This window comes from Fusarium verticillioides, chromosome 8 (assembly GCF_000149555.1).
Source record: "Fusarium verticillioides 7600 chromosome 8, whole genome shotgun sequence".
NCBI classification, from domain to species: domain Eukaryota; kingdom Fungi; phylum Ascomycota; class Sordariomycetes; order Hypocreales; family Nectriaceae; genus Fusarium; species Fusarium verticillioides.
In genome coordinates this window covers 654,007-674,315 of record NC_031682.1, presented here as the reverse complement: position 1 = coordinate 674,315, position 20,309 = coordinate 654,007, and the positions used below count along the sequence as shown (strand labels likewise).

Here is a 20,309-nt window from a genome sequence, read left to right as displayed (position 1 = left end):
TTCATTCATTCATGTATCCACCCATCTTAGTAAGTATAGCGGAAATCGGAAGAAGCGCCTTCCTGGAATATTTGTCAGTGATGTTGTCATGGCAGCACGAGGGGGCTTACTCACATCATGGGCCTCCAACACCTTCTCACCCCGATCGGCCTTGGCATTCTGCCTCTTGAAGTCCAAGTCACAGAGACAGACGAGGATGACAGTGACGAGACAGCAGGCGATGCAAGCCCACATACCAGGCTTGTACCCCGTGAGCTTGTCCTGCTCGCGGAACACCAGACTTCCCGCAATACCGCCAAAACCACCAAAGCCGACGAGAGTAGCGCTGCAGAAGGCTCGCTTCCACTGGCCGCGGACGTTGTTGGCCTGGAAGGACATGACAGTTGGGATGTTGCTGTTGGCACCGGCGGTGACGAGGAAGACGCCGAAGTAGCGGACGTTGGGATTAGCAGCCCAGCCCATGATGGGGAGTCCGATGAGGCAGAGGAGCATGTTGAAGAGGATCATGGGACCTCGGACGTGATACTTGTCGCCGACCCAGGCAGTCGCGAACATGACGATACCAGCAAAGGCATAGGGAGGCGCAACGAGACACTGAGCTGCTCCAACGCTGAAACCCATGTTTCCGACGAGAATGATGGGGAGGGTGTAAGCAAGGGCGTAGCTGATGGTGGTGGTATCGAAGAAGATCATAGCATAAGCCCAGACCTTCCAGTCGGCACCGCCTCGAATGAACTTGCTGAACTGGAAGGGAGGGACCTCGGTGTCGCCACGGTCACGGCGGATACGATCGACGACCCATTGACGCTCACGGCTACCGAGGAACGACCACGTCTTGCGCTTGGAGTCGGGGAAGTCGACGAGGAGCCAGTATCCAGCAATACCGAGGGCGATGGTGAGAGTACCTTCGATGATGAAAATCCAGCGCCAGCCAGTGAGATTCTCTCGACCGTTGAGTTGCATGAGCTATAGAGTATGAGTAAGAGTGAGGAGTGTATTTGGGGTGAGACGTACACCATAGGCGAGAATACCAGAGAAAGCAGAAGCGACGCAACCAAGAAGATAGAAGACAGAGTATCGCTTTCCAACCTCATCTACGGTTTTTGATTAGTACTGAACTGCTTGAAGCAGTGAGGGTACTCACATCGAGTGTACCATGTGCTGAGAAGATAGACACAGCTGGGGAAGAAACCAGCCTCGAAGAAACCAAGAACCGCACGGAGAGCTGCAAGCTGAGGGAACTTCTTGACGAAACCCATACCAACCATGACAGCACCCCACATCATAGTGATGAGAGCCAGATGAATACGGGGACCGACTTTGCGGATGAGGATAGTCGAGGGTGGCTGGAAGATGACGTAGGGAATGAAGAAGACCAAGTTGGCGATGTTCTACCACGAATGTCAGTCAGTTCACATTCCGACATCCAGAATGAAGAGATCAAAACTTACGTATCGGAAGCCAGTGAGCTGCAGCTCAACACTCATGCCCGCAATGTTGGCAGCACTCATATTGGTTCGATCCATAAGCGAAACACAATACATGGCACCAACAGTCACGACGAGTCGACGATCAATCCGTCGAATGATGCTGCGCTGCTCCTCCTGCGTAAAGCCATGGTCGTGATCGATCTCAGAGCTGACCTTGCTAGGAGCCTGGTCGAGATGATTGAACTCGGCCTGCTTCTCGACGCCGTCGTCACCATTGGCTGTTCGATCCATGGTTGCGTGAATCTGGAAAAGTGGTGATGAAGTTCAAGTTTGAGTGCGAGTTGAGAAGAAGGAGGCAGAGGAGGGAAGAAAGAAAGAAGAGGAAGAAGAAGTTTTTGTTACACAGTTTCCAGGAGGAGAAAAAGTGCTGGGCAGTGGCCCCCTTTTGAGAAGGACGAGGGAAACAAGGTGGATTTGAATGGGAGAGAAGATCAGGTTCCACGGAAGATGCAAGCTATTCTCTGCTTGTCTTACCCCCGAGTCTTTTCTTTTCTGCTGTTTCTCGCTGCTGTCTTTGTCTCCAGTTTATTTCTGATCATTTCGTCCACGATCATCGCCCTCTTTATATATACGCATTTTCCCCTCCCTCCCCCATTCTATGGGGTCATACATCTCGATATCGAACCAATCCTACCGAACCTCGGGTGGCGGTCAATGCCAAGCAGAAATAAAGAGACCCAAACGTTTCTACACACCCCTCGCTTGGTCTTGGTCTTGGCCTTGGAAACACAGTAAAATCAGAGCTGGTTCGACTCGTTTACGCCAGCTTTCCCCCGCAAGATCTACCGTCGCTTTGCTCCACCCCAAGAAATCTGGGGTGTGGACATGGATGGCATGGGATGGGAAAGACGAGACTTTGCGGGGTAGACTAGATATTGCAGGCTGGGTATTGCGGTATAGCTGCTACGCCCGGAGCATTGCCTGTTTTGGGGCGAGATGCGATGGAGGGCTTGTCATTGAGGGTCCTCCCCCAGTGCAGCATCATCATCAGCAGGACAAGAAAGATGGGAGAGGGAGTAGAGAGGCTTGTAATAGTACGGTCTTGGCTGGTTTGTGCGGTAGTAGCCCGCTTTCAGGTCAAGTGTGATTTGAGTTTTAACAGGCTCCCCTGCTCCCCTGTCTTTTGAGGAATAACGGAGAAAATTGGGAATTAAAGTGTGTGACTGATCTTTGGGTTGTGGAATTTGATCGTTACACTGCCGTCTTGGGTGTTGCATGGGTTTGAGCCTCGAAGCGAGCATTGGCAATGGATCCTCCATTGTTTGCATTATCATGTAGCATTGGCGAGTGACCAACGTAACTCGACTCCATCTGGTATACATAAGTACGCTGTCCTACTATTGACAGTACAGTACCTAAGGTAGTTTATTACTGGGAAACACAAAGAGGTCGGACTATCGCTCTCTCACTTACACCAGCAAGGCTCCCGCTCCCCTCCCTCCCTACCGCAAGCCACACCTCCTTTTTACAGCAGATGAAGTAAATCGTGTCCGTGTCCAATCTAATTCCGTCGCCGATGCCTAAAGCAAACACCTTAACTTAATTAATTCTCCTCTCCATCTTTTACTTGCCTTTCGAGACACACTCGATTCAACGCTACTCAGTCCTCCCCCGCGTTCTCCCCCACCCCCGCATCGACTCACACCTCCCGAACCAATAACGGCGCATAGAGCGACCTTGGATGCCGAGGCTCCTCTCCAATTTCGACTCTAGAGAGTCAAGCTTAAGTTCCAACCCTGAATTCCTAGCCTCTCGTTGGGCGCTTGCGCGGCGGCGCTAATTTATGGTTGTTTTGACCTGGACTCATCACTGAGCTGTCACCGGAGAGGGCTTGCAGACAGTAGCTACTAGCATCCATAGCAGACACACAGACAGACAGACCAATATCCCAGGGCTAGCTTGGGTCGAAAGCAGTGATTTCTTTTTGTGGCAATTCTTGCGGGTCGTTGGCTTGGCTGTCGGCACGCACCGAAAGATATCCAGTGATATCCTTTCACAGTTCTAGATTCCAGTAGTCAAAATGTGTCATTCAACGCTTTGCCATATACCATACTCTAACTGAACCATCAAGAATGCCCCTATCTCGGACACTGCCCGAATCCTCCTCCTTACACGCGTCATCTCATCATGTCGTGTCCTTCTCTTTCATGTACCGTCCCAGATCAGACCAGTTTGCGCCTCGGTATCTCATCCACGTCGTAAACATTACCAGAAAAGACCAAATCCAAGCCAGAACGTCCATCCCGTCCACACCTTCAGTGTCCCGTCTTGTACCCTGTCTAATTCATCTCGAAGGATTTGTGCAACCTTCAACGTTCATGCAATCCTCCAGTTCATTTTACCTGCGGCGGCCAAGCACCGAGTCCTATAATCTTATTTGCTTTGTTCCTGACCGAGCCTCGGCCCACGTTCAACGAAACGCGGATGACACAGTCGAGAAGGACTTCTTGACGTTGTGCCAGATCAACCCAGCGGTACCAACAACAGCACAGATCTGAAGAATCTCCCAGGGCTTTCGAGTCTTGACCTCGGTCTCGATGTAGTCGATCTTGCTACCAGCCATACGGGGGAAGCGACCGGTCGTCAGGTACTCCTCCATGAGTGCATCCTTCTTGTACCACTCCTCGCGCAACCAGAGCTCAAAGGCCTTTTGGTCGTGAAGGGGCATATCGCTGATTTTGAAGCGGCGCCAGTGGAAGTTGACCGACTTAGGGGCCCGGCCTTGAAAGTAGGTGCTCACCAAACCAAAATATTCCTCACCGAATCCACCTCGGCTAGACGCGTCCGTCAGTCGACAGTTACAATGCTGTGTAACGGGGGCTTCAGGTTACAACTTACGGAATTCCCTCATATGCGACCGTGCAGTCGTAGACGTAGTCAATGCTTCCCTTGAGCTCGTTCAGACAAAAGAACATGCCAGTGCTTCGTGGAAGCATAACATGGTCTGGATCCTTGAGGTCGTTTTTGGCAGCCCAGCCAGCCGACTTTCTACGCCCATTATTGGAAAGATTCGTGCCTTCGGGGAACAAGAGCAGCCACATGGGGTCCATATACGACTTTCCATTAGGATCTACCTTGCGCTGTTTGAGTTTGTTGAGGCGGTAGGCCAGGCGGGGCTGATCCGAGGCCATCTTTCGTGACATGAAGATGAATCCGTAGAAGCGCATTCCCCAACCAATGATAGGGATGTGCTTGAGAGATTCCTTGAGGATGATGTAGATATGCCCATGCATGCCAGGGGAATTGGCGTAAGCAATCCACCACAGATATAGCCAGTCAGTGTAGATCTGCGCAAGGGTTAGTTTCTATCAACCTCTTGAACAGCAAACTACCGTACTTGATGGTTGGCAATCATCACCAAACGCTCAGGGAACTCGAACTGAACTCCCCCATCGGGTCGCAGCTTGATCTGACCAGCGACCGACTCGTCACCGCTGATTCGGATAGTGGTCGGGCCCCAAATCTGGGTCATGGAAGTTGTTGTAAGACAAAAAGATTGTTTTGTCATAGCCATGTAAGCGTAGTACCAGTCACGATTGACAAAGTACAAGGGAGAGCCGATAAGCTGGGTGAAAAAGATGCTACCGTCATGTTAGTTGCCTGCACCTATGAGGGACTCTGTGTTCCTACATCAAGCAGCATGTGTTGAAGTATAGGGCGAACAAGGAGCCGCGCACAATCTGCATCAGAGCTCCATGGCCTTCTTTTCCCGAAGGATGCTCCTCTGCCGGTTTGGGCTTCTGCTTCTCTGCTAAAGACTTCTCTGCGAGACCAGCAAGTAGCTCTGGTGAAGGGATCACCGTCTCCGGTGGGCCATCGGTTTTGGTGTCAGCCATGGCGGCGTCTCTGTTCGTTTGTGCTGTCTATCAGATGTCGTTATAATATTCTTTACGAGGTATCACGTCGATCAAACTGAGAATAAACGAAGAGGCGCCCTCTGGACTATTATATCTCGTGTCTGCCTTGTTCGAGTTAAGAGAATGCGAGGGGTCGCGTGGCACAGTCTACAAAGTTAGAGACAGAAACCTAAACTTCCGACCTAGTGGCGTAGAGAAAGCGAGAGTGAAAGACACAGACACGGTCTATCGAAGCTCAAGATGAAGAAATCTGACGAGGCTGCGAGACATTGTGCATGTGATTCAAGGTCAAAAGTCCAGACTTAAGCTCAGCTCGAGCTTACCTTGCTGCTCTGACGTGCCTGCTTGTGGTTAGCTGTTAGCGCAGGTGACATCAGGCGGATGCGTCGGAGGGCGGAGGTCCTATGACGCCTAAAGACGGTGCACGGTGATTGACAGATGCCGATCAGATTTGACCAATCAGAAGCTTCAAATATGAGATCACTTGGCATAAAGCTGTTGGATCTGCGTCTATAGAAGCTACAGTATCGCGGGAGAGATAAGACACTTTGACAGGTCATACACAGACTTCAGCTGATCAGGGGGCTTCTGCCTTCGAGACTTTAAAGTTTGAGTCGATATTCAGGGTCTTGGCACTGTGGAATGGTCCCTTGCAGCGAAAATCCCTTCTTTTCCTTCTCAAAGTCGAATGTTGGAACAGGAAGGCGGTGAAGATCAGCCCACCTCTAGCTCCTCATCGCATTCTGCCAAAGCCGTCACAAAGCCGCATGGAGCATCACAGTAGCTCCCGTCTTCGGCGTCATCTGTAAGCAAATTTAACCAGCCTCGACAGTTTCTTTTCTTTTCACATGCCATGCCGAATTCCTAGTACCATGTCTAGAAGGTCCCTCTTACGAGGCCTGACCCTCTTGAGGCCCAATACCAACCAGCCATCAACATGTCGCTTTCTAACTCGGCCATCCACATTCACCCTGGCACCACAAACATGCCGTCTTCTATCCACAACCTCGACCCATCAAACGTCCGAGATTCGCAGCATCGCAGAACTCCCGAATAGAATAAGCCCACGCTATCTCCAGAGCACAAAGCCCGGATCATCCCTATTATCGCTAAACTGGCCCAAACCCCCTCGAAATCTCCTTATCATCCACAAGCTATACTCAGATGCCGTCGTCGAGGCTGTTGTCAAATTCTCGACCTATCTCCATAATGAATACCCAGAAGTCAACCTTGTGTTTGAGCCACGCATCGCCCAATCGCTAAAAGACCGTCTCGATTTTCCTATTTATGCGTCCGACTCTCGATCCAATATGGCAGACAAGATTGACATCATTGCTACGTTCGGAGGCGATGGTACAGTGCTACGAGCTGCAAGTCTCTACAAGCTCCATGGCTCTGTTCCTCCAATTCTGTCGTTCAACATGGGGACATTAGGCTTCCTTGGCGAATGGGACTTCAGAGAGTACAAGAAAGCATGGAGGGAGACGTTTATGAGTGGTAGTGACGTCGCTACCCGTGAGGCCAACTATCCTCGAGGTGATTGGGACAAGATAAGTCCAGTATCATACACAGCATGGGAAAGGCATAAGGGTAAAAGCATGGGGGCCCAACGAGCCTCGAAGGTGTTACTCCGTCACCGCATCAAGGCTGATGTGTTTGATCCGTCTGGTAACAATATCAATCATTGGTTGTCTGATACTTTGTCAAGCGAGGCAAAGACGGGGGCGAAGGCGCTAGCGGTACCTCATGAGCCATCACCGTCGCTGAGAGCTATCAACGAGATCTCGGTACATCGGGGATCTCATCCCCATCTAGCCATCATTGATATCTACCAGAATGGTCACTTTCTTACAGAGACCACTGCTGATGGTATCTTGATAAGCACCCCCACAGGCTCAACAGCATACAGTCTAAGCGCAGGAGGACCAATTGTTCATCCGCTTGTCAAATCGCTTCTCATTACACCCATCAGTCCTTGCAGTCTAAGTTTCCGGTCCCTGGTTCTCCCGCTAGACACTAAAGTTACATTACGAATGAGTCGCAAGAACCGCGGCCGTGAACTTGACCTCAGCATTGACGGCAAGAGGTGTGCGGGAGTGTCGCCAGGGACAGAGATTCGGGTAGAAGGCGAATTTGTTGGACGAGCCGGTCCCGGGGAGGAGTGGCATGGCGGTGTACCATGTATGATCAGGACTGAGGATGATGATCCTTGGGTGGGTGGCTTGACTGGCCTACTGAAGTTCAATCATCCTTTTGGACGAGAACCTGGTGGGGACGAGTATGCCGATTAGGCAGTTGATGAGATATGCCTACATATGGATGCACATATTGGTGATTATTTGATACCCATACGTTTGGATAATAATGAAGTCATGAGGAGAGCTAGCACTCTTAATGCGATAAGAAATCGAAAACATAAATGCTTCTACAAAGCAAGATTAAGGCTATCAATAAGCTTATAGAGAATTTTAAACGAATACCATAGTAGGGACATCACCGACTTGTTGTTGAGTGACTTACTCTATGTTCAGTGTTCCATAACACAGATGCAATTTGGACTCTCTGTAGTTGAATTGCCTGGGCCGAGCTTTCAACACGAGATAGAGAACAGGCTTAGGGCTGAATACCGCAGCCAATTGCGGTAAGATGGTGCGCAGAAGTAAGCGGCAAATCCTACAAAAACCCGGATCGGCCGAGTGGTAAAGCCATGGGCGGTCCGCGGACGTAGATTCAGCCACTCAGCGTGAGCAACTACCCTTTTCAGAGGCAACGGTGATCCAAGATGGATTCACTGCGCGCTGACAGATGGCAGTGCATAAATCGAAGCAGAAGATCTTTGCCAATGGTCCACAACAGACAGCTGACAAGTGGCTCAGATACATGGCAGAACAAGCGAAGACTCGCCCAAAACAATACGAGTATCTAAGCGCTCTTGTGATCATGTTCCACGTGAAGAAGCATCAGAAAAGAGCCGCCAGGCCGTCTTGGCTCTCGAGATTAGCAACGGCGGTTTGAGCTGGGCGGGTTCCCTTTAATTTCGCCGCCAGGGGTTTTCCCTCGAACACTCCGAGTCCTTGTGGATCGGGGATATTTTGATGACCCATGATCAGCCGACTCTAGTTGTTTGATGTTCCATTGTAATGTCACTTGGGGGTCTCTTGTTCTGCGGATCTCAATACCCAGCCTTTGGTGATCTTGCTATGACAATAAGAGTCTGAGGTGAGGTCATTGTTTGACTCGGCGCGCGGTTGGACTTGTTGAAGTCATGCAGCGTGTGTTCCTGGAACGGTTACAAGGCTTGTTAGTGGCTGGGTCGTACAGGGGATGTTAGCGGGTGGTGGGCAGTACCTAACTTAGACAGAACAGAGAGGTCATTCATGTCACATGTATTCAACTCGATACAAGCAAGGGTAACGGGAATTATCATACGCGAGTTGACCTTGAAACATGAATATTCAAACAATTATTATCACTGATGCTCACAATGGATTGACTGTTTGCCGCAATCCTTCCTCCGTTCCGCAGAGCATCCATCTCTAAATAGAAACAGAATAGTTACAGTGCACTATCACACAGCCTATGTCATTACATCAGACCGATAACTACAGCGACGGCTCAGAGAGGCGGCGCAGGGCTGGGCGTATTCTTGGCAATGAGGCAGAGGCAGAGGCAGAGGCAGAGGGAGAAGAAGAAGGGCAACGCCTGTAAGAAAATGGTGGCCCTTGGCTAATTGATGACAGAGACACAAAGAGAGAGACAAGCTTAACTATTACTCTTAAATATACAATACGAACCTTATTCTCCTTTCTCTTACTCTATTTCAGTCAATACCTTGCCTTGCCCTGGCTGAACGCAAAAAGCACAGATCAGAAACCGTTGACGATACGGAACCGATACTGACTGCCAATTAAACTGACCACCCCACACTGAATCCTTTCCTTTCCTCTCTTCTACATACCCTTTCTTATTATACCCATCACAACCTCGACCTCGTGTTTCTTGGTTTTTCTTTATTCCCTTGTCTTGTCTTCATTTCTTCTTCTTCAGGGCCAGTTTCTTCTTATTTGCATATTGACTCTTTGGCATTTGTTCATCTTGAACCACCCTTTCTTCGAGCCCATCACCAATTCATCGATACACTACAGCAACAACTCGAATTGTTCGCTTCCATTCCTTCCGAGGCTACGAATAGCTTCCGCCTTTCTTATCGCTCCTTTATCCGCCCGAGGCCGCTGTCATGGCCATTTCTTCGGGCCTCGCCCTTTTGCTGGCTGCCAGCGCCGCATTGAATCCCGTCGCTGCTGCACCTTCGAGTACGTCGACACTCTTTTCGCGACCGCGCATGTCGTCGAGCGCATGGAAGCCGGTGTGGCGCGGTCGCATGCATTTTCTTACCCATCCCAGATCTTGGGGTCGCGGATCGGAGCTAATGTGACCCAATCGCAGTCGACGACGCTTTCGTCGCCATCTCCAATTCAGATTTCTCTCCCCGATCAGTATCAAAACGAGGCACGCCTCAAGCCCCCGATGGCTACGTACCCTCCAAAGTCGATTGCCCGAGTACGCGACCGACGATCCGAAATGGCTCTTCCATCTCGAGCATGGAGCGCGACTGGATCCCCAAGCGTCGGAACGAAACCATCTCCCCTATCCGAACCCTTTTGAAGCGTCTAGCGATTCCCGGTTTTGACAGCGAGGAGTATCTCAAGGATGCTGAGACAGATGCTACTGCGCTTCCTAATATCGGTATTGCTATCTCTGGAGGTGGCTACCGTGCTATGCTTTGCGGTGCCGGTGCGCTGGCAGCTTGGGATATTCGTTCTGCTGGAAGTGACAAGGATGGAAACCTTGGTGGTCTTCTACAAAGTGCGACATATCTTTCTGGTCTCTCTGGTGGTGGCTGGCTCGTGGGCAGTTTGATGATGAACAACTTTACTTCTGTCCAGGAAAGCGTGAACTATCCTGGAATCTGGCAGTTGGAGAATTCGATCCTTGAGGGCCCTGAGAATTACTCTCTTCTCCAGTACTACAATACGATTTTCGACGCCGTCTCCGATAAGAAGGATGCTGGTTATGAACGATCTCTTACGGATTACTGGGGCCGCATGCTGTCATACCAACTTATTAATGCTACGGATGGTGGTCCTGCATATACATGGTCTTCCCTTGCGGACGATCCTGACTTTTCTGAGGGCAAGGCTCCTATGCCTATCATTATTGCAGACGGTCGTGCGCCAAACGAGACCATTATCAGTCTCAACGCAACCAACTTCGAGTTCACCCCCTGGGAGCTTGGTTCTTATGACCCCGTTCTTCAGGGCTTCGTTCCTCTCAAGTACGTCGGTTCTGAGTTTGATAACGGCAAGCTACCAAAGGACAAGTCTTGCATTGCTGGTTTCGACAACGCCGGTTTCGTGATGGGAACTTCTAGCAGTCTTTTCAACCAGATTGTTCTGTACCTCAACGAAGACGACAACAACTACGTTCCCGACGGTGTTCCGGATATCGCCGTCGAGGCCGTTACCTCTGTTCTCAAAGCTATTGGCTCTGACAACAACGATATTGCTGACTGGACTCCTAATCCCTTTAAGGGCTGGAACGATGAGCATAATCTGAGCGCCGATTCTGAGCGACTCACCCTCGTCGATGGTGGTGAAGATCTCCAGAACATCCCTTATTACCCTCACATCCGAAAAGATCGTGAGGTTGATGTTGTCTTCTCCTTCGACTCTTCCGCCGACACTGACTACGGCTGGCCCAATGGTGCATCTCCCATCGCCACCTACGAGCGCTCTCTCACCAACATCTCAGAGGGCTCATCATTTCCCTCTGTCCCCGGCAAGAACACATTTCTCAACCTAGGCCTCAACACCCGCCCAACCTTCTTCGGCTGCAACGCCACCAACATGACTGACCCCTCACCCCTCATCGTCTACATCCCCAACTACCCCTACGTCTACTCCTCCAACATCTCCACCTTCCAAATGAGCATCAACACCTCTGAGCTCTCCGCCATCATCGAGAACGGCTATGCTGTGGCCACTATGCTTAACGGCACGCGCGACAAGGACTGGCCCGTCTGCGTTGGCTGCGCGATGCTCTCTCGCAGCTTCGACCGCACAAACACCACTGTTCCTGATAAGTGTCAGGAATGCTTCACGAATTACTGCTGGAACGGAACTCTTGACGAGAGAGAGCCCAGCGAGTATAACCCTACTTTCATCGGCGAGCAGATCGAGGTGGAAAGCTCAGCGTCAAAGGTTAGCAGCGCCTTTATCGCCACTGCAGCTATTGCAGGATTTATGCTCGCCATTTGAAAATGAATGAAAAGTTAAGGGAGATTATACATATATATATATATATATATATTTGCTTATAGGGGTAATGCATTGGAGTTTTGTTCTATCTGCAGCGCCGTGATCTTGAAGACATGGATTCATGAGGAAGTTTACATAGGGGTTAGATAGACGATGAGTTGGAGACTCGTCCTATTATTTACCGAAATTCTCCATATTGGTGCGATCTTGTGAAGTTAATTGTGACGTTTAGCATTCGGTATGCGGCCTACCAGGCTTGCAGTTTGTATATACGATGACCTTCTCGAATGGGCCTTGCTCTTGTACTGAAGCTCAGTGAGGGCCATCAGCAAAGTCGCTTCATATAGACTACCTACGCGCGAGGTACGTGTTTGTTATTTGCTTCCTCGGGCAATCTTAGCTAGGCGATAACTGTTTCACTACTGATCGCGTGTCAAGTTTTCCGGGCAGGTAGCTTCTCACGATAAATTCTCACGTCATGAACATGCTCAAAGACACCGGCTCTTCCAATCCATAACTTTTCTTCATTAAATCATTATATATCCTTGACTACTCTAAGCAAAAGTGACGTCCTTTCCAGTCTTGGCACTTTCAAAAACACCCTCAATAATCTGTAAAACATCCCTCGCCTCAGTTGCCTTCACAGGAACATCCTCCTCCTTCCCACTCTCAACAGCCTTACCAAGCTGAGCATAGAAAGCCTTGTAGGTGGGTGTCTCAATAGACGAGATAGCCTGCTCCTTGACCTTCTCCTTGTCATCAACGACAACCAACTTATACCGAGCTGGGTCTTCCTTTCCAAAGTCCGCATCTGTAGCCTTCGCACCAGCCTTGAGCGCATCTTCTTGTGTGTCGAGACCGAGCTTGCGGAAACTTCCCTTTGTGCCGCGGACCCAGAAGCGTGGCTGCTCGAGTTCGGCGCTGAGAACGCTGATGCGGATGTTGACGAGGAGACCGTCGGGGTAGGTCAACTCTGCTGAGACACCGTCTGGGTTCTCGAAATCGAACTTTCCTTCGCGCTGAGAGAGGAGACGGCCGTGGACGGATTGAGGCTTGCCGAAGAGAACGTAGGCTTGGTCGATGAGATGAGTTCCCAGGTCGTATAGAGCGCTTCCGCCTTGGGAAAGGGGGAGGTCCAACTTCCAGTTCTTAGAAGGCACAAGACGATAGCGATCGAAGTGGTTATCGAACTGAACGATGCGACCAAGTGTACCCTCAGAGATGATCTTCTTGAGAGTAACAAAGTCAGCATCCCACCGTCTGTTCTGATAAACAATAAGGAGCTTTCCGTTCTTCTTGGCAATCTCAATAAGTTTATCAGCCTCCGTAGAGGTAGGAACAAAAGGCTTCTCAGTCAAGACATGCTTTCCAGCCTCGAGAGCAGCCTTTGTGAGCTCAAAGTGGTTGTTGGGGGGAGTGCTGATGACTACAAGATCGACTGCAGAGTCGGCGAAGAGATCCTTGTAGTCTGTGTAGTGCTTGATTTCGGGGTAGTCAGCGGGCGCTGAGTTGCCCTCTTTGGGGGAACGCTGAACGATGGCGTGGAGTTTGAACTGGGGAGTTTGAGTGAGGAAGGGGATGTGGAAGATTTTGGCGGACATGCTGTAGTTGTCAGCTGATGATATCACGAAGAGGGAGATGGATCTTACCCATAGCCCACGACACCGACGTTGAATGTCTTTCCGCTCATATTGACTGTATTTTCTTTGATGTTTTATGTCTGGTCTGAATGATAATTTATAACAAGGGATACTCTCGACTTTTATAAGTTATGAGATCAAGTTCTCACCATTTCTCCAAGAGCCTCCACAGGATGGAATTCCGTCATGGGTGCGGAGTCGTTCCCCACGGCAGCTTCGCCATTCTTGGAGACTCCGGACTCAGTGAGCGCCACGATTGGTGTGATACAGTGGATTTGGCCGAGAAGGTCGGAGATGTAGTGAAGGTCCAAGCGAGAAAGTGCAGTATTCTTAGTCATTTTCTCAGCCTTTTATATTGGATATTGGTTAGGAGCTACTCTCAGGATGAGGACATTTGTAATCTGAAATGGCGTTATGAGTCTGCTTTTGTTTGAAGAGATTTCGTGATGTTGCGGAGTGTCCGTTTTGGGTACCTTAGCCTTGGACATGGTGAGCTGATGTATGTACACTGGTCGGTCCGAACACGGTCTTTCGGCATCTTATCATGATAAGAAACGGATAGTGATAAAGCGGTTGAAATAGACGCCGAAGATTACGGGCCCGTCTCTCATGATATGGCTCCGTGCCGGACTTGACATTTCTGCGTCTCGCGTGCCGATGCGGATCCCCGGACAACACCGCAAAGTCCGGCCATCAACTGAAACGCGAAGTCCAAAAACACCAAACTACAAAAAGTCACGATAAATCAAATAGAGTAGAATAACAGCTCATCAAACAATTCAATAATAATGGCCTTTAACAAAGTCTCACAATTCACCATCTTTCGTGGTCCTGGAAAGCCAACCGCGTTTCCATGGTCCCCCTTCGTCATCAAACTCGAAGCTCGTCTTCGTTTCGCCGGCGTGTCCTACAGGGTAGCCGAAGGATCACCGAAAACTGCACCACGAGGAAAGATCCCATACATTGAAGCTGAAAACGAGACTCTTAGCGACTCGACGTTTATTATCAAACGCTTTGTCGACGATGGTCTCATTCCTGACCTTGGTGCAAGCTTGATGCCTGTTCAGAGAGCACAAGATCTTGCGTTCAGAGCTCTTTTGGAAGAAAAGGTTTACTTTTACGGTACTCGTGAGAAATGGTGTGATAATTATTATACCATGCGCTCCAACATTTTTGCTTCTATGCCGTGGCTTCTACAGGTTGTTATAGGATATCTTGCTGCTCGTGCAAATGCAAGGACTGCATATGGACAAGGAACGGGCCGTTTGACAAACGAAGAAGTTAATGAGTTGAGAGAGGAAGTTTGGGAGAGTGTCGAAGCTCTACTTGCAGAGTCGAGGACGAGGAAGAAAGGCGATGGACCGTTTTGGGCTCTTGGTGGTGATGAGCCTACAGAAGTTGACGCAACAATCTTTGGGTTTATTGCTTCGTCGTTGATTTGCGAAGCGTGAGTTTACTTTTGCTGATGAGTTTGGGTTATGCTAATGATTTTTTCAGAGCTCCGACTTCAGCGGCTATTATGAGGAAGCATTCGAGCTTGATGGAGTACGCAGGGAGGATTCATGAGAGGTATTTTCCTGATTATGAACGATGGGAGTAGAATGGTGTTGTGGGCGAAGAGCTGGAGGTATAGAAATTAGATCTCTTGGTGTACAGCATTAGCAAGCAAGACTGTCTGTCGGTTACTACAGAATACAGATAGATCTCAACTAGATTTATCCCAAGAATCAGGGTACATGCCAACAATTCCCATCGTGAGTTGCTGCATGAAATCTCTAAAATAAAACTAAAAAAAAACTAAAAAAAAAAACTTGTAAATCATCACCAAGACCGTCAGCCAAGTTTGCTCCAATCCCAATCCTACCTTGCGTCACAGCACGTTTCATCCCCCATATTCTCCATCAAGGCCTCCTCCAAAACTCGACGTCAGATTATCTTTTCCCATGAACCTGAAGTTCAAATGACGTTGTCCAAGTTTTTGAGCTCTTTTCCCCCTTCCTCCCCCCGCCAAGATGCAGGGGTCTGAGGGTGATTGGTGGTACATACTTTGTACCCTCTAGCGAATCAAACAAGACGGGAACTCCCCGTGCATTGTTGTTAGTGATGATAATTCTCAGGAACAAAGTCAACTTGAACGTGAGAGAGGCAACTTCATATGCTTCAATTGATCTTGCAGCCTCGGTAGTAATCCTTTGAAACTCCAACTCATAGCTCAGCCTTCTCCTTACATTTATTAACGGAGATTCGCCGTGTCTCAAAATCTTGACCAACCAAGGCATCTAGATAGATCTACCAACCAACACGACGACTGTAGGTGGGCATGCAAACCCGAGCTGAGATGGTTGCATACAGCTACCTGTTGGCTATTTTAATAGCTGCAAAATGAAAAACCTCGCTCTGCCCCTGGAAACTACGCCGCACAATGGCTTCAGTCAGGGTGTGGTGTCGGTCGTCACCGTCGACTCCTGGTGCAGGAGGTGGGTATATAGGTGACGATGCATAAGTGCATAATGAAGATTGATGAGATCTCTTGTGCTACACAAGTTATCCACGCCTCATCAGCTCAGCTTATGTTTATTGATGTGGTTTACTTAATCAGATCTTGAATCTCATGATTTTTAATGGGAAATGCTACCGCAACGGTTCGTCTTTCGTCTTTCATGCATGTTTGGTTTGCCAAGTCGGCAGCGGCGGATATTGTCCACTTATTGTGATCAGACCATTTCGATTCCCTTCCCTTCCCGCCTGAGAAAGATCCCGCTAACAACCATTTCTCCAGACTCCAGACTCCAGACTCTAGACTCCAGATTCTCTGCTCAGCTCCCAACAGCGCTCCTCCATAACACCACGTAATCAATTCCTACTGTGCTGAATCCGTAGAGGCTACAAGACTCGGACACTTCCGTTGCCTCGCATGTGAGCCTCGGCGTGGCGGTCCAAAAGAGCGGTTAATTCGAGCGCATTTGTCCAGTGTAGGAAGGCAGTTGGTCAAGATCCCTGCAAGCCTGACAGGGCCCCCTTTTATTCCCGGCTACAGGGGGTGTTGGTCAAGTGTGTGGGTGTGTTTTGGTGGGTGTGCAGTAGAGTGTGAGATGCGGGGGAGTTTTGGGACACCGTGCACTGGGGGTTGAGTTTTGATGAGTAAAAGAGAGCAAGAGAGAGAAATCAGGCATTGACTTGTACTTGTAGAGCTGGTCAAGGGACAAAGGTAGAGGAACTAGCGGTCAATTTACCAGTATTGTCTAGTAGTATATGGTAGTAGACAGACCGCTGTATGCCAAATTGTAGAGTTAAAGATAGTACTGTAGAGCTAAGGTATAGTGGTCAATTCACCACTTCAACTCTAGTCACAACTGTCAACCCATTAGCATCTCTTGTTCCTGCATCGTTGGCGTCCCTGCCTTGCAATGCAATGCACTGAATGGGTTGGTTGCCTCATCGTCAAACCTGTTTTCCTTGCCTCTCTTTTCCCTATTCTCATTTAGTTCCTCCTCTTGCTCTCTTCCTCTTCGGCTTTGCCGCTCAAGTCGGGCCTAGTTCCCAAACTCCCCCATCAATCGGCCCTCGGATTAGTAGTGACCCTTGTACTCCAGCATGTGACTTGGCCAAGTTCAAAGTCCCCGTTGAAGGATTCTCCTAATGGCGTCAACTGCTATGTTACAGTCTCTTCTCCAATTGAAGCTTTGTTTTACCCCGGAGATCGTAATAATAAATCTCAATGAGAAAGGGAAAAAAGGGGAGCATTGTCCAATATCCGGGGGTGGATCGCAAATCTCCAGCTTCTCCTGCTGCCGGTTTGATGAACTAGACAGTTCGTGCCATGCTCATGTTCCTTTTTCAAGGTCAATCTCCGAAAAGTTCTTCTTGAGAGAGAGTCACAGAAGAACCGAGAACTTCACATGCCCTAGCGCTAGACCCGTCTCCGCATCTCGCCCCCGGACTTTGGCATCACCCCTCGTCGATCTACTCGGCCGTGTGTATCGAATCCGGAAGCCCGCCCCGCTCTCACAACGGCATAACAAAAGCTCTTACACGCCCTCTGAGGAGTTACCACAGCAAGAATAGCAACTAGCACCCCTGGTAAGAGTTCCCTGTCCCTCTTTCAACCTCCCATTCGTCCAACTTCCCAGCTTCCGGCTCGTCGCAGCGTATCCCGACCCCCCTCCCACAGTCCACTCACGCTAGACTCCAGAAAAGGAACGAGGATCAGAATCAAGAACAAGAAGTTGACCTGCAAGTCTGCAGGAAGAAGAGGCTGGTCTTCCCTGTAATGGTTAACGGGCAACGGCACCGTCACGCTCTAACCAAGTCGAGCTGAACTTGTTGATTCCTTCACATACATAAAGCCCTTTCTCATCCATCTCTCAAGCTTTCCCCTTCTTTCTTTTCCTCCTCATCCACTCGCTTCCATTGGACCAATTCAGCATCAGCTTCAGCCTTGCCTCTTTACACTCGTTGTGTCTTCCTCGCATATCAACTTTTAAAAAAGACAACCCCAAGAAACAACCTTCAAGATGAAGTACTCTTTCGCTATTGCTGCCCTCGCCACCGCCGTCTCGGCTCAGTCTCTCGCCGACGTCCCCAAGTGCGCTATTCCTTGCCTTGACGACGCCATCACCAGCAAGACCGACTGCAAGACCACTGATCTCACCTGTGTCTGCAAGAGCTTCGACGATGTCCGAAGCGCCGCTACCTCTTGTGTGATCACCAAGTGTGGTTCCGACGTTGCCATCAGTAAGTTTTCTACTCACAATTACATGACACAAGACATTTATATACTGACTCACCTCAGACGAGGTCCTCCCTGCTACTGAGAAGCTCTGCTCTGGCGGCTCCGGCTCCGGTTCCGCCGAGGAGTCCTCCAAGGCCGACACCACCAAGGTCGAAACCTCCACCAAGGTTGTCGTCACCACCAGCGCCGTCGGGACCACTGCTGTCGAGACCACCGCCGTCGAGACCACCTCTGTCCCTCCCGTCGTTGAGAGCAAGACCACCGCTGTTCCCCCCGTCGTCGAGACTCCCACCACCAAGTCCGAGGCTGCCGGCGGTGCCACCAGCACTCCCGCTCCCTCAGGTGTCGGCGAGAACAGCGCTGCTGGCCTCAAGGGTCTCGGCGCCATGGCCATGGCTGCCCTCATGGCCCTTGCTCTGTAAACGGAGTCAATTATGAGCGCCAATTCCTCATCGTGGAAAAAACTATTCAAGTTTTGAACGTGAGGTGACAGGCATTGTTACGAGCTGAAAGGAAAGTAACGAGGAGGAATGGAATATGTGTACATGGGAATTGGATTCGGATTTGTGATTGGAATCACGGGTTAATAATTAATGGTCTTGAACCACCAGAATATAGCAAATATACCAGTGACACTTGTCTCACTTCTCTGCCCTCAATTGATGGTGAATTTGCAAACCGTGAATCGAATGCCATGAATCAACAAACTGAGACAGTCAGGATCATACCAGCAAAACCGTGATCAAAATCCTCGTCATCCGAGTAAACACTCACCTTCTAGAAGTAGACCTAGCAGAACATGACGAGTCATCTCCCAGTAAAAAAGTGGTCGACGTCTGTCGCCGTTTCTGGCACAACCGGCGCCCCGAAAACCTTACGCGGCCTCATGCGGGGAGTGCAGCGAGCGATGTCACGCCGTAAATAGACAGGGCCAACCATTTCATTATGTGGCTGATGATATAGTTTCGATCGAGATCCAATGGAAATCATTTCTATTATGCATAAGATCGTGGCAAACTTGTCTAGTCTTTTGGGAGTCAGCTTCGTGATGTTCAGTCATGGACCAATGCTCACTGTACACGTCTGTTATTGTTTGTCAAAGGGTCCTTGAACAAAGGACTGGGCCTCGTATTCTTGACCCAAGTTTGTTTCACGTCGTTTCACTTCTTGGCTGCTTCGATCTCTTCGACCCAACCGCAGACTCGCCTTGCAACTTCTAAGCTCGCATCTGAATTGTTAGCAACCGCCACAGACGCTTCAATTACCAACTTACTCTCTCTCGTGCAAAACGCATGAGGAATATCCCCTTCATCCTGCACAATCCTCGCTTTATCTCCTCTCTTTTCCACGATGCCGTCCCTCTCGTCATCATGAATCCAGTGATCCTTCTTGGCATAGAACAAAAAGAACTTTGGTACTCCATTTTCCTCTCCTGTCGTGTCCCATAGGTCGTCGTTCCACTTCTCTTCAGTTATCATCTCCAACTCCGTCAATCCCAGATGAACTGCCTGCAACACGCCATCTCTACTCTTCAACCATCGCGCAGTGACGTCTGCACTCGCAGGTGTAAAGCCCAGGAGGCGCTGAACGATCCAAGTCACGCTTGCGACACTGAAAAGGCCGAGGAGAAGACGTGCGAGTAAGCAAGCTGCGGTGTCGAGGAAGGGAATGAATTGACGCAATAGCTGGAACTGTACACCATTGGATGACCGAGCAAGGTGCGTAAGCGTAGGACATATCAGAAATCCATGTTGAAGCTTCAAATGCGGCGCTCGCTCCGGATTCTTCATATGGCGATGAAAGATTTCAACAGTGATGAATGACCCAACAGAATGGCCCATGAGAATCACGAAGTCGTACCCTTTTCCTTTGGCCGCAACGATATCGTACATGCCCTCAATCTGTCCCTCCAGGTCCCAAGGTTTATTCTTTGAAGTAAATGGCTCATGGTCAGCGTCGCTGAAGCCGAGCAAGTTAGTGCCGTAGATATCATAAGCAGTGTCTGTCTCGATCTTGTCTAAAAGGCCGCGCACATGGCTGAGGAAGTCGGTGTAGTATTCGATGAGGCCCGGGTTACCACAGATGTAATGAACGAGGGCTTTCTGTTGAGCCCCTGAAGAGCGCTCTGAGGGCAGCCATATTTGAGGTGCCATTGTATGTTGATGAGTTTGATGAGTGTTGAAGTGAAGCTGTGACATTAGAGATAAGGGATGACCTAGATGACGAAATCCTTGGCGGAGTTTTCAACCAACCTGAGCTACCCGGTAGCAAGA

General features: G+C 49.7%; 8 protein-coding genes across 13 annotated transcripts; 4 read left to right on the top strand and 4 right to left on the bottom strand.

Annotated features, from left to right (window-relative positions):
• Nucleotides 1-9: 9 nt before the first annotated feature.
• On the bottom strand, nucleotides 10-1,721 carry FVEG_07529 (hypothetical protein; the record flags this gene model as incomplete). The annotated part of the gene is made up of 4 exons (XM_018896186.1): nucleotides 10-966; nucleotides 1,015-1,094; nucleotides 1,145-1,391; nucleotides 1,452-1,721. The coding sequence occupies 4 exons, from the start codon at nucleotides 1,719-1,721 to the stop codon at nucleotides 10-12; spliced, it is 1,554 nt and encodes a 517-aa protein (XP_018753608.1).
• A 1,624-nt stretch (nucleotides 1,722-3,345) lies between these two features.
• FVEG_07530 (acetyltransferase) lies at nucleotides 3,346-5,855 on the bottom strand. 2 transcript variants are annotated; one of them, XM_018896187.1, is made up of 4 exons: nucleotides 5,121-5,855; nucleotides 4,828-5,071; nucleotides 4,329-4,777; nucleotides 3,346-4,264 (listed from the first exon to the last, which is right to left on the bottom strand). In XM_018896187.1, the coding sequence occupies exons 1-4, from the start codon at nucleotides 5,324-5,326 to the stop codon at nucleotides 3,901-3,903; spliced, it is 1,263 nt and encodes a 420-aa protein (XP_018753609.1). In that variant the 5' UTR covers nucleotides 5,327-5,855; the 3' UTR covers nucleotides 3,346-3,900. The 2 variants fall into 2 exon arrangements, with proteins under 2 accessions (XP_018753609.1, XP_018753610.1); XM_018896188.1 differs by lacking the exon at nucleotides 3,346-4,264 and having other exon boundaries at nucleotides 4,265-4,777.
• A 23-nt stretch (nucleotides 5,856-5,878) lies between these two features.
• On the top strand, nucleotides 5,879-7,865 carry FVEG_07531 (NAD+ kinase). The gene has a single exon (XM_018896189.1). The coding sequence runs from the start codon at nucleotides 6,196-6,198 to the stop codon at nucleotides 7,636-7,638; it is 1,443 nt and encodes a 480-aa protein (XP_018753611.1). The 5' UTR covers nucleotides 5,879-6,195; the 3' UTR covers nucleotides 7,639-7,865.
• Nucleotides 7,866-8,074: 209 nt separating this feature from the next.
• On the top strand, nucleotides 8,075-11,913 carry FVEG_07532 (lysophospholipase). Its single transcript, XM_018896190.1, has 2 exons — nucleotides 8,075-9,660; nucleotides 9,794-11,913. Exons 1-2 carry the CDS (start codon nucleotides 9,585-9,587, stop codon nucleotides 11,662-11,664), a joined length of 1,947 nt encoding a protein of 648 aa, XP_018753612.1. The 5' UTR covers nucleotides 8,075-9,584; the 3' UTR covers nucleotides 11,665-11,913.
• Nucleotides 11,914-12,165: 252 nt separating this feature from the next.
• FVEG_07533 (oxidoreductase) lies at nucleotides 12,166-13,663 on the bottom strand. The gene is made up of 2 exons (XM_018896191.1): nucleotides 13,314-13,663; nucleotides 12,166-13,266 (listed from the first exon to the last, which is right to left on the bottom strand). Exons 1-2 carry the CDS (start codon nucleotides 13,352-13,354, stop codon nucleotides 12,219-12,221), a joined length of 1,089 nt encoding a protein of 362 aa, XP_018753613.1. The 5' UTR covers nucleotides 13,355-13,663; the 3' UTR covers nucleotides 12,166-12,218.
• Nucleotides 13,664-13,928: 265 nt separating this feature from the next.
• On the top strand, nucleotides 13,929-15,063 carry FVEG_07534 (hypothetical protein). The gene is made up of 2 exons (XM_018896192.1): nucleotides 13,929-14,751; nucleotides 14,802-15,063. The coding sequence occupies exons 1-2, from the start codon at nucleotides 14,093-14,095 to the stop codon at nucleotides 14,902-14,904; spliced, it is 762 nt and encodes a 253-aa protein (XP_018753614.1). The 5' UTR covers nucleotides 13,929-14,092; the 3' UTR covers nucleotides 14,905-15,063.
• Nucleotides 15,064-16,952: 1,889 nt separating this feature from the next.
• Nucleotides 16,953-18,768, top strand: FVEG_07535 (hypothetical protein). 2 transcript variants are annotated; one of them, XM_018896194.1, is made up of 3 exons: nucleotides 16,953-17,384; nucleotides 17,497-18,038; nucleotides 18,097-18,695. In XM_018896194.1, exons 2-3 carry the CDS (start codon nucleotides 17,819-17,821, stop codon nucleotides 18,456-18,458), a joined length of 582 nt encoding a protein of 193 aa, XP_018753616.1. In that variant the 5' UTR covers nucleotides 16,953-17,384; nucleotides 17,497-17,818; the 3' UTR covers nucleotides 18,459-18,695. The 2 variants fall into 2 exon arrangements, with proteins under 2 accessions (XP_018753616.1, XP_018753615.1); XM_018896193.1 differs by having other exon boundaries at nucleotides 16,953-18,038; nucleotides 18,097-18,768.
• Nucleotides 17,103-20,230, bottom strand: FVEG_07536 (hypothetical protein). 4 transcript variants are annotated; one of them, XM_018896196.1, is made up of 4 exons: nucleotides 19,310-20,230; nucleotides 19,111-19,264; nucleotides 18,811-19,063; nucleotides 17,103-18,743 (listed from the first exon to the last, which is right to left on the bottom strand). In XM_018896196.1, exons 1-2 carry the CDS (start codon nucleotides 20,187-20,189, stop codon nucleotides 19,197-19,199), a joined length of 948 nt encoding a protein of 315 aa, XP_018753618.1. In that variant the 5' UTR covers nucleotides 20,190-20,230; the 3' UTR covers nucleotides 17,103-18,743; nucleotides 18,811-19,063; nucleotides 19,111-19,196. The 4 variants fall into 4 exon arrangements, with proteins under 4 accessions (XP_018753618.1, XP_018753619.1, XP_018753617.1 ...); XM_018896197.1 differs by having other exon boundaries at nucleotides 19,116-19,264; XM_018896195.1 differs by having other exon boundaries at nucleotides 18,811-19,264.
• Nucleotides 20,231-20,309: the final 79 nt, after the last annotated feature.

Coding starts and splice junctions, on each gene's coding strand:
- FVEG_07530 (XM_018896187.1), bottom strand. CDS start 5,326: ATGGCTGACACCAAAACCGATGGCCCACCGGAGACGGTGATCCCTTCA. Junction 5,072..5,120: donor TTCAACACATGCTGCTTGAT/GTAGGAACACAG, acceptor ACATGACGGTAG/CATCTTTTTCACCCAGCTTA. Junction 4,265..4,328: donor GTCGCATATGAGGGAATTCC/GTAAGTTGTAAC, acceptor GGACGCGTCTAG/CCGAGGTGGATTCGGTGAGG.
- FVEG_07531 (XM_018896189.1), top strand. CDS start 6,196: ATGCCATGCCGAATTCCTAGTACCATGTCTAGAAGGTCCCTCTTACGA.
- FVEG_07532 (XM_018896190.1), top strand. CDS start 9,585: ATGGCCATTTCTTCGGGCCTCGCCCTTTTGCTGGCTGCCAGCGCCGCA. Junction 9,661..9,793: donor CGTCGCTGCTGCACCTTCGA/GTACGTCGACAC, acceptor ACCCAATCGCAG/TCGACGACGCTTTCGTCGCC.
- FVEG_07533 (XM_018896191.1), bottom strand. CDS start 13,354: ATGAGCGGAAAGACATTCAACGTCGGTGTCGTGGGCTATGG. Junction 13,267..13,313: donor GTCGGTGTCGTGGGCTATGG/GTAAGATCCATC, acceptor TGACAACTACAG/CATGTCCGCCAAAATCTTCC.
- FVEG_07534 (XM_018896192.1), top strand. CDS start 14,093: ATGGCCTTTAACAAAGTCTCACAATTCACCATCTTTCGTGGTCCTGGA. Junction 14,752..14,801: donor TCGTCGTTGATTTGCGAAGC/GTGAGTTTACTT, acceptor TGATTTTTTCAG/AGCTCCGACTTCAGCGGCTA.
- FVEG_07535 (XM_018896193.1), top strand. CDS start 17,819: ATGAAGTACTCTTTCGCTATTGCTGCCCTCGCCACCGCCGTCTCGGCT. Junction 18,039..18,096: donor TGGTTCCGACGTTGCCATCA/GTAAGTTTTCTA, acceptor GACTCACCTCAG/ACGAGGTCCTCCCTGCTACT.
- FVEG_07536 (XM_018896195.1), bottom strand. CDS start 20,189: ATGGCACCTCAAATATGGCTGCCCTCAGAGCGCTCTTCAGGGGCTCAA. Junction 19,265..19,309: donor TGCGTTTTGCACGAGAGAGA/GTAAGTTGGTAA, acceptor CTAACAATTCAG/ATGCGAGCTTAGAAGTTGCA.